The following is a 10723-nucleotide window of genomic DNA, read 5'->3' on the forward strand; positions in this document are numbered from 1 at the left end:
TCTTTCAAGTTCCAAAACTCTTCTCACTAACTTTTTTTTAGGTTTTCTTAAAAAATGAACTTACGAAGCTAAGGTCTTAAGGAAAACCTTATATATCATTCTCTAATTGGTCAATTTTGACCTCAACTCAAAACAACTCCTAAACAACAAAAAATCATAAGAATTCTTAAATCCTTAAAGTTTTACAATAACAAAATTAATAAAATAAACAATTATTAAAAAAATACTTAGTGTTACAGTTTCGACCATCACAGTAAAACACGTGGAAACACTAAGATTGGTTTAATGATAAGAAAAAGTTGAAACAATATGCAAAAGGCTTTAAATTCAAACATTATTGTCTAATAAAAATATTGAGTTATGTGATGTAATATTATATTCTTTTTAAAATTTAATAAAAAATTTACAAGCAATAAGTATTATAATTGCTCGTAAAAAAGTTATATGAGAGATTTTACAAAAAAAAAAAAAGTATTATGTATTATTTTTTGGTTGTCGTATTACAATTTTTGGTTACATTATCGGTTAAATTGTTTTTAGTTTTTCTATACTATTAAATTTGTCATTTTAGGCTTCTATTTTTAAATTTACAATTTTAGTTTTTCAATTTTATAAATTTATAATTTTGATCTCTTAATTGAATGTTCATTAAAATTGTAACGTTAGTCATAATTTTATATTAAATAGATAATATAATAATTAATATTTAATAATATTAAAAATAATTTTTATTTTTAATCCTTATTTTTATATAATAAAAGTGGTAAAATAAGATAAAAATAAGAGTTAACTTAAGTATTATTAAATGTTAATTTTGGTGTCATATATATAATATTAGATTAAGATAAACGTAACAATTTTAAAGATCAATGCAACATTTAATAAGAAGATTAAAATTGTGAATTTTATAAAATTGAAGAATTAAGATTACAAATTTAAAAATAAAGGAATTAAAATTATGAATTTAATATTATAAAGGGACTATTAAATTATATTTATTTCTTTTTTCTTTTTTTTTATTCCGTATTTTTTAATGACAGTTGTTTTTCATTTTACAATAAATTTTTTGCAATTCCGTTAAAATAAAGATATAAATATAATATGAGGAAACATAGCTGAATCATTATTGAATGTGAATAATTTTTTTGTTTTTTTTTACATAATTTTAGTTATACGTCACGAATGATTTTATTAATTTTGGTTTTAGAGACAAAATTTCTGTATGCGATAATTTAATTTGCAACAAATAAAAATAATGAATTAATATAAAAAAATAATATATTAAAAATAAATTATAAGTGTTTAAGTAAATTATAACATTAAAATTAAATTAATAAATTAACAGTAAGAATAGTATTAAAAATAAAAAATTATTCTTTACAATATATTAAAATAAAAATAAATTATACGTAATTATTTTTATTTATATAAAATAATACATATATTATTTAATCAAATTATACACCTAAGAATAATTAAATTATCTTAATTTAAAGTATAAATTTTTTGTCAGAAATTTAAAATATTTTTAATTACCATAATTAATATTTTATTTTATTAATTATATCAATACAAAATTAATTAGAGTTCATAATAAAGGAAAAATAAAACAATAAAAATATTAATAAATCTCTAAAATTTATTGTCTTTTCTCGTAGATAGCTTTGGATAAAAAAAGAAAAAGAAAAAGAAAAAGAGGTTGTAATATGTAGGAATGGAAAAATGATACAATTTCTTGCAGATTTCTCTGTTAATGTTTTTGTTTTTTTCGGGTGAATTTTCCATGTTCATGTTAAAACTGTCGTTACGGCGTTTAGAACCTACCACATCCACTTCAAAGACAAGCCCACTGAACCCTTATTGCGTTTGGTCCAAGCCAATAAGAATCCTGGTGAGCCGTTAGTGCGACCCAGCTCAGCGCACAGATTCTCATCGATTCCTTACACATTAGATCTTCTCCGTCCGTCATGATTCCACACTCCCGAAGTCACCAAATCAACGGTCAATGTTATTTTGACTCATCCCAATTTTTTTTGTTATCCACTGCGGCAACGTGAACATCATATGCATTAGGAAAGGGGCGAAGGTCATTATCGTAACTAACTAGCCTCAAAATTAGCCTTTTCTCTATTCTTCTCTTTCACTTTTCCTTCTTCTTTCACTTTTTCAACCTCTTCTACTTCAGCTCTGTGCTATTGCTCTCTGCGCCGAACGCGAACGCGAACGCGAACGCGAACGTGGCTTCGTCAGTGTAGAATCTCACATTCCGAGCTACCGAGTCGAATCGTTAGCTGAGTCGAGTCACCGAGTTTGGCGCAGGCACAGATCTTCCGGCATGTTTGACGGCTTGCTCGGTCGAGGATTCGCCGCGAAATGGTTTTACGCTTCGGTTTCTCTGCTTATTTACTTGTTGATAGTTATTAACTGATTTGGTTTCTGATGAAGGAACCGTGGTGAAGTTTGATAATGTAGTTATGAATTATGATATGATATTTGTGTTTTGTTTTATTTTTTCTTTTGCGTTTTAGCAAATCGTTGATCAAATTGACGAAGAATCGGATCGATGTGATAAGGAGGAAGAGGAAGGCGACGGAGAAGTTTCTGAAGAAGGACATCGCTGATCTGCTGGCGAATGGTTTGGATGTCAATGCTTATGGAAGGGTAATTGCTTTTTATTTTCATTTTTCTTTTATTTTTTATCTGGTTTGTTGTAATGTAACACTAGAATCGATATTTGAGATCAATACACTGCTTCATAATCTCTTTGTCTAAAGAGACGCATGCGTGATTCTACTAAATACTGATAGTCAAACAAAAGGTTTGGCGTGGATCCAGCAAAAAGTTGACGATGACCAAATTAGAAGAATAAAATCCTTCAACATATACTGGCTAATTTACATTTTAGTAACATACAATATATTTATTTAGAATTTTATATAGAAAAATATCGAGAAATACCACTGTTATTAAATAATTGAGCTAGAATAAAGAATAATAGGAAATAAACTCATTGTCATGAATGAAGATTTTATTTCCTTTTATTGTATAAGAATGAATTAAAGAGATAATTAAAAAATTAGGAATAAATTATGGAAATAAATTGTCTCAATCAAATTATTAATTTAATGTGTCAAAATTCAAATGTATGAAATGTAATTTTGTAACTGTAGAAATTTTTCGGTATAAACAACCGTATAGCATAGGATTGGATAACTTTAAGCAATAATATTTGGGAGGAAAATAAAAAAGAAAAAATGTAAGATATATGATATGTAGAAACTAGAAAGCCAAGAATGTAAAGACTTGAGTTTAATATATAGGAATTGTTAATTAAGTCAATAATTATAAAAGTATAAGTTGTATGCATAATTCTGCCTGTCGAAGGTGCATGATGGATTCTGATTATCTTTTGACTACACATTGAAACTTTGTGTTTTGGGTTTAGAAACAGAGACGACTAATGAGAACTGTTTTTCAACCGTCTTTTTTTTTCTTCTTTCAAGTATGAGAATGATGAATTCCTATCAACTTGTTGTTTGTTAGAAAGGGACTTTAGAACTAACAGATGTTTGGATTGGATTGTGCCCATAAATATTGTCTTTGAAACATAATATTTTTGCCCAATTCATGTTTTATCCTACTTGTGGGTGGTTATACAGGTTGAAGGACTCTTTGCTGAGTTGACTTTATCGTCTTGTTATGATTTTGTGGAACAATCTTGTGACTTTGTGTTGAAGCACCTTTCAGTGTTGCAGAAAGTGAGGTATGAATCTATTTTAATGATTTATGCTTAAGATATTGATGGATTTTCTTTTGTCATTTGAACCATGCTGATAATTGATTAATAAATCTGCAAGGCTTGATGTGTCTGTTATAGTGACTTCCTTTTGGTAGTTATTTGAAAGAAACAGTTAATCAAGGCTGTATATTTCTCAAGTTGTAGTCTGTACCTTGTTTTCTCAATTTGTTCCTATCAGAATTGAGTGTCCAATTGCATTTACTTTTTAACTTTCATTATCTCATTTCCCATTCGAAATCACTGTTTATGACTCAAAATAAACCTTGGGATCTTTTCAATGTGTCTGATGATATAGAAGCATTCTTACAAAGTCTTCCACATTGCTGTTCAGTGTTCACTTTACTTTCCAGTATCCAAGATTAAAATGAACGAAAGTTCTATGGTTCTGTTTCGAGATTTAATTTTGATTCAAGATAGACAATGGAATTTATGCCCTGGATAATGACTATACCCTAGTTGGTTGTCTTCTTTCTTTTGATGTTGTTAATAAATTGTCTTTCATCCTTGCGTGCAAATCAAAAACAATAGTAGAAATGCAATTCTTTTTTAGGGGGAAAGATTTTCCTTCTCTCATGCTATGTCATAACTTGTGAAATAAAACAGGATTAATGTTCAACACCACAAGTACATGTGTGTGCATGTATATAGGATTTAAGTGTCAGGCAAAAGTTGACCTTTGTATTGATAATTGATCCTATAATTGGAATTTCAACACTAATGATTATATAATGGAATTTATGCATCTAGACTTCGTATATGATAATGCTCTATGGTTTTCATCCCAAAATAATAGTAAGAAACTAATAATGTTTGGCAGTATACATGCAAATTGTTAAATGTAGAAAGGTGAAAGAAGGGCCAAGAAATATTAATTTCATGGGAAACCCAAGTTTTATTATCAGATTGTTGTGTTGTTGTAATAGTTGTGATCTGGCTATCAGATTATTGGCCAAAATAATTCTTTTCTTTCATTCTTTTGATAAGAGTGGGAGCAGTAGGAATATTGTTCTTCAATAGTTTCTGTTCCTGATGTTGAACTTATTCTGTACACTGATATGCATTGTTTGGTTACATGCAGTGTCTAGATATTCTTAAGTTCATGGAACTATTTCATAAATTTTTTCCTCATGTCTTTTACAGTGGATGTCCTGAGGAGGTCAGGGAGGCTATATCATCTCTGATGTTTGCCGCTGCAAGATTTTCTGATCTACCAGAGTTACGTGACCTTCGTCAAATATTTCAGGATAGATATGAAAGTTCCCTAGAATGTTATGTTAATCAAGAGGTCACTCTTCACCTTTTCCTTTTAATTTAAATTTCATTAGAATTTTACATATTTATGACTTACTGCTGAACCGACTTATTAAATTGCCAATTATTAGTTTGCTACAAATTTGAATTCAAAGTCTTCTACATTGGAGAAGAAGGTTCACTTGATGCAGGACATTGCTTCAGAGTTCTCAATAAGATGGGATTCCAAAGCTTTTGAACTAAGGATGTCGAAATCCTCTGTTTCTGCACAGGTGTTGTCCCTAGTCCTTTGATCTCTAATGGATCATTTTTGCTATTGTATTATAAAATTATTTTTCTCCATGCTTTTATTTTCCCCTTGGGAAATCATTCTGAGAATATATTATAAAATCATTTTTGCTCTTGCAGGAGGCTACCCCGAAAGGAGTCAATTATGAGGATTTGTATGAGAGAAGTCATGACCATCCTAATGGCAGGCACAAATTTCAGAATGGCAAGGAGGCTTTTGTCTCAAAAGGAGATGAAAATAATCTTCGTTCTAAATCCAAATTCCCAATCCCCGAAAATGGATTCCGGCCACCAAGCAGTTACGATGAAGTCAATGCGAAAAGGGATGGCCATGGCAACCCGTTACCTAAGATGAGTGATAGAGGCTATTGGAAGGAGGGTAGTATGCTAAAACCAATTGGACGTTCTTCCAAGGATACAAGAGAGGGACAATTAGACGGTGGTTCCAATCTGCATGATAGTTGGGGGAATGCCAGGCGTGTAAAAGAAACCCAGGACACTGCCACTGCTAGGAATTCGCTTGGTCATGCAGGATCTTGTTCAAAGAACAATGTGGACGAGCCTTATGTTAATCATGGTGGCTTACCTGATGTTGATAACCCAGAAAGAAAAACTCCTAGGGTAAGGCCCTTCTATAGTAATGCCATGCCATCTTATATAAGAGAGGAACAATTTGAAGGTGGTTCCAATCAGCATGATGGTTGGGGGAATGCCAGACGTGTAAAAGAAAACCAGGACACTGCCACTGTTAGGAAATCTCCTGGTCATGCAGAATCTCATTCAAAGAACAATGTCAATGAGCCATTTGTTGTTAATCGCGGTGTCCTACCTGATGTTGATAACTCTGAAAGAAGAACTCGAAAGGATGAAACTCCTGGGGTAAAGCCCTTCTTCAATAATGCAATCCCTCCTCCTTATGTAAAACCTAATCCTAAACTGAAGACCAGCACTCATGGAACCAATTCAGTATCTTCAAATATTGACAGTGATCGTATCCCTACATATCCTTTAGTGCATGAAAAGCCTAGTGCTCCTACAATGGACAGGATCCAATCAGGTTTGGATGATTCTGAACAGAATTTGCAGGCCATTAGACATGCAAGACTGAGTAAACAGGGTCAGGAAAAAGAACTCTCTATTCAGGAAGATGCTACAGAAGTCAGTGTATTAAAACAAAAATCTATGAGACGGGAGCACTCAAAATCAAGATCTATTCACAATGAAACTAGTAATGAAGATGCTGAACTTGTGAGAAAACCTAGGAGCAGGAGACGAGATGAACAAAAACGTGGCCTGCAAGTTTTGTTTGATGATGAGCAGCATAAAAATGATGAAGAGGAAAGGATAATAGATAGATTACTGATCCATTATAGCAAAAAGCCATCTATGTCTCTGCCTGAAAAAGCAAGAAGAAAGTCTAGAAGTCGGCATGCACATCAAATGGAGAACTCAACCAGGGAATCCCTAAAGAATGGAAGCAGAGAGGGGCCTGACACACCAGAGAGGGTCACTCATGCACCAAGATCAGTTTCACTTCCCCATGAACAAACAGAATCTGGGGAAGTTAAAAAAGTATATGCTCGTGCTGCTTCATTTCAGCCTGATAGATCAAATGAAGCTCCACATGTGCATCCCAACTTACCTGACTGTGATGATTTAGCTGCTAGGATTGCGGCATTGAGAGGAATATAAGTGACTGGAGCACAATGAATAAATACTCCTTTGCCAACATGATTGCAGTGATTATGATCATGTTTTGATCTCACGTACCGTTGGTATTGTTCAAGAGTGCATTGTGGTGCTTTAATTTCCAAGTGTCGATTACGCCATAGCTATATTATTAATTAGCCATGGTCGTTCCTGTGTTTACAATTGTCGTGTTGTCATCATTTTTACTAATGATGGTTATATGCAAAGTTTATTCAAGTTTTTTCACCCGTTATGATTGAAAAAGTGTTTGTAACAGAAGAAATCAGTATTCGTATTTTCTCGACTCGAGTAAAAGTTGAGATATATGTGGTTGTTTCAATTGTTTTACTCAACCATATATATGGTCTTTGTAGTACACACATCCAAATATTATTTTCGCTGATGTAACACTTGTTACAGTTGTTGCAGCGGTTTAATTTGTTTGGGAAGAAAATGAAATTGATCTTGAAATGAACAATGTGGTGGAGGTAGATATGTATATCTTTTCTTAAATCCTTGTACACGACAGAAATAATTTGATAGCAGTATCTATGGGTACGTCCAAATATCTCTGCATCATCATAAAAGTCTTTGGTTCCTAAAGGACTCGAGGCTTGAGGGGTTTTTGTACTTGTAGGTCCGAATACTTCTCGGACCAACATCCCAGTTGAGGCATGTCCAAGTGTCTCTCAGCTATTGCTAATACAAAAGCATAACAAGAATATTGAGAAAGATAAGACCATAATCTCATTTATTTTGAGACTTACGCTATCAATTAATGTCATCTGAATTTTCGCATTAACAGAAGATAACGCTAAAAACACGAATTTCTTTAATTTTATACATTCCATATCTACATTCCTAAATACTTTTACTCGAGTGTCTTTGCAGGTATTTTACTTGTTCTTTAAGAATCATATAAGGAACAAGGAGAAAAGGAGAGTGACTAAGAGAAGAAATGTATACGAACCTTGGTGCAGGTACATACTGCTATGAAAATGAAATGCCTTCCTAGTTGACCCTGCTAAGTGTTGATGCCTTGATCAAGTGAGTTGGTTGTAAATTCTGTTTTTATTTTTTTATTTTTTAGTTTTTATTTTTAAATGCAGTTGGATTGTAATTTTAGCAGCTTATCATAAATTTAATTTTTATTTAAATATTTTTTTTGGTACAACTTTAAATATTTAATTTAAATTTAATTATTTAACTATATTTTTTATTTTTTAAAATCTTTGCTCAGCTGAAAGTAGTGAGCTAGCGCAGTAATGACCCATGTAGGGGTGGAATCTCCCATCATACCTCACGTCATGTAGTATAGCCTGGAAATGTCCATAAATAGTGGATTTTCACCTTAAAATTTTAATCATTTTTAGATACAATCCTTTTTTATATTAATTTTTTAAAAACTAATTTGACCCAAATTAAGCCAACCAAATCCCAACATAGGCTTCCCCATCTCTAGGTGAAAATTCACAGTAACACTATCAAATTGATCAATCTGACCATTGTCAGAACTTGTAAGTCCTAATTAGTTCAGAAACAAAAGCCTTCACCTTTACCCTTCCCTAGGACCATCACCCCTTTTCAAGATTCCCATTCACCATCCCTTCTTGTCAAAGGATAAAGTACCATTTCCCGCCACAAAAGCCCTTCGCTTCATCCTCTTCCCTCCCCTATATCACACTGTTTCTCTTTTCTACGCAAAAAGACCATTGTCCACACACACACACCAAAACCAAACACCAAAAAAGATGAAGGGCACATCCAAATTCATCATGGGAGCAACCTTGGCAATGGTGGTAAGCCTCGCCATTGTTCTAGGCCTCATACTAGTGCTACTAGCTGAACTCTACTGTTCTCTCTTACTCCGCCGCAGAAAAACCAACTCCAACACCAACACCAACACCATTCCCATCTCCACCACTCAAACTACCACAACCATATCAAGTGCTCCCCCTTCACACACACCACCACACTCTCCTCCTCCCCCTTTGGCCAACATTTATTCACAAGGTGTCCTCCAAGCCCCTAGAACCTTCCTTTTCCCTTCCAAAGATGAACAAAGCACAACTCCACGTGGCATTGGTCTTGTCACTCTTTCACCATCCCCACTAGCATCATTCTTGGCCAGAGCTCCACCACAACACACACTTCAAGTCAGTGCTAGTGAGGAGCACCTTGTGTACATTTCCAACCCCATTTATGAAGAGGGAAAAGCAAGTGAAGCAAACACACCGTTCGAGACGCCACACACTTCACCCTCAAGGTTAGAGAGAAGTGGTTCTTCTGGCGATGATGATGATCATGATGCTGAGGCTGAGGCTCTAGCATCCCTTTGTGGTTGTGCTCATCATTCACCACCTAAAGTGATACTTACGCCACCTCTCACCCCTATCAAGAAGCTACCAGCAGAGGCTTCTTCTGTTTCTCTTAGAGATGCCACCTCCTTGAGTGATTCTCATAGCGTCAATGGCCCCTCTTCTTCCTCCTCGGATTCCCCTTGTACTTCTCCTTCGTGGTGATTTTGCTTTGTTAATGTACAAGTGAAAATTATTGCATGATATGGAGCGACGTGTCCATGGTTTTGGTTAGATTTGTTAAAATTTACTAAGTTCCGAAAAATTTGAGAATTTTTATTTTAATCAACTTCTTAAATTTAAAAATGGTTTAATTACCCTTTTTTATAATTTTATTTTTTAATTTCATAATTAAAAATATTTTTTTAGTCTTAATACATTTTATTTTTGTTTTTAGTTAATGTAGTTGCATAAACTTTATATTTTAGTTTATATGACAAAGAATTAAAATGGAAATATATCAATTAAAATGAAATATTTTTTACTATAGAAAATAAAAGGGAAAGGATATTAATACAGTTGACTTTTTAATTTTTTATTTATAATTTTTGTAATCGGGTCTTTGAATTCAATAAAATAACTACAAATTGTTATTAGTTTTAGGAGTTCAATTTCAAAAAATGTAAAAAAAATCAACGATTCAATTATAATTTTTTTAAGTATAGGAACCTAATTAATTTTTTTTTAAAATGTTCACGAAAACTAACTAATATGTTAAACCATTTATTAATTGATATGTAATGAAATTTTATTATCATTTTCCCTCGTAAAATAAAAATTTTAACTACATATACACAATTTGACCGAAAGTATACGTGTTTGGTATTACGTTTTTACGTATGGGTAGGTGGAAAACAACCTCAAAATTTTGAGGAAAAAAAAAACATAGAACAAGACAGAATAGCATCAAGGCGGATGCACGTCAGCTTCATCCTTAACAAAACATGCGTGGACTAATAGTGGGAACTGAACAGAGTACACACATGAGAAATTAATTCGTTTTTTGTCATTATAATCTTCGATAAAAATAAATAAATGCACCATAGACACATAATTCTGTATCGTCTAATAACTTTTTCTTATGAGCTTTTTGTTCTTTTCTTTTTCTTGGATTTGTTTGGCTAGGTGGTAGGGTTGTGAATAGCATTCTTGGTGTTAATGACCACTAAGATGTAGCCACTTGGCAGAAAATGAAAAGACAAAAAAGGGCACAAGTACTTTTCACTTTTCAGGCGTGGCCATACCTCTTCTAAGTTCTAACCATGTCATTCTCATGCCAACTCTAGTTACTCTACTTTTTATGTCTATCTGCCATTTATTTTTATAGGATATGTTTCTA

The 10723-nt window shown here is 32.8% G+C and overlaps 2 protein-coding genes across 2 annotated transcripts; both read left to right on the top strand.

The window, feature by feature from the left end:
- Window positions 1–2106: 2106 nt before the first annotated feature.
- On the top strand, window positions 2107–7273 carry LOC109813457 (uncharacterized). Its single transcript, XM_020377649.3, has 6 exons — window positions 2107–2376; window positions 2529–2661; window positions 3660–3763; window positions 4940–5084; window positions 5182–5322; window positions 5459–7273. Exons 1-6 carry the CDS (start codon window positions 2336–2338, stop codon window positions 7028–7030), a joined length of 2136 nt encoding a protein of 711 aa, XP_020233238.1. The 5' UTR covers window positions 2107–2335; the 3' UTR covers window positions 7031–7273.
- Window positions 7274–7655: 382 nt separating this feature from the next.
- LOC109813477 (uncharacterized) lies at window positions 7656–9618 on the top strand. Its single transcript, XM_020377669.3, has one exon. It carries the CDS (start codon window positions 8779–8781, stop codon window positions 9547–9549), a length of 771 nt encoding a protein of 256 aa, XP_020233258.1. The 5' UTR covers window positions 7656–8778; the 3' UTR covers window positions 9550–9618.
- Window positions 9619–10723: the final 1105 nt, after the last annotated feature.

Source organism: Cajanus cajan, chromosome 1 (genome assembly GCF_000230855.2).
Source record: "Cajanus cajan strain Asha chromosome 1, NIPB_CcT2T_4, whole genome shotgun sequence".
NCBI lineage: Eukaryota > Viridiplantae > Streptophyta > Magnoliopsida > Fabales > Fabaceae > Cajanus > Cajanus cajan.

Excerpts from the sequence above, each read along its gene's own strand:
- LOC109813457 (XM_020377649.3), top strand. The coding sequence starts at position 2,336 with ATGTTTGACGGCTTGCTCGGTCGAGGATTCGCCGCGAAATG. Across the intron at positions 2,662-3,659 it reads ATGTCAATGCTTATGGAAGG|GTTGAAGGACTCTTTGCTGA; the intron begins GTAATTGCTTTT and ends GTGGTTATACAG. Across the intron at positions 5,085-5,181 it reads AATGTTATGTTAATCAAGAG|TTTGCTACAAATTTGAATTC; the intron begins GTCACTCTTCAC and ends GCCAATTATTAG.
- LOC109813477 (XM_020377669.3), top strand. The coding sequence starts at position 8,779 with ATGAAGGGCACATCCAAATTCATCATGGGAGCAACCTTGGCAATGGTG.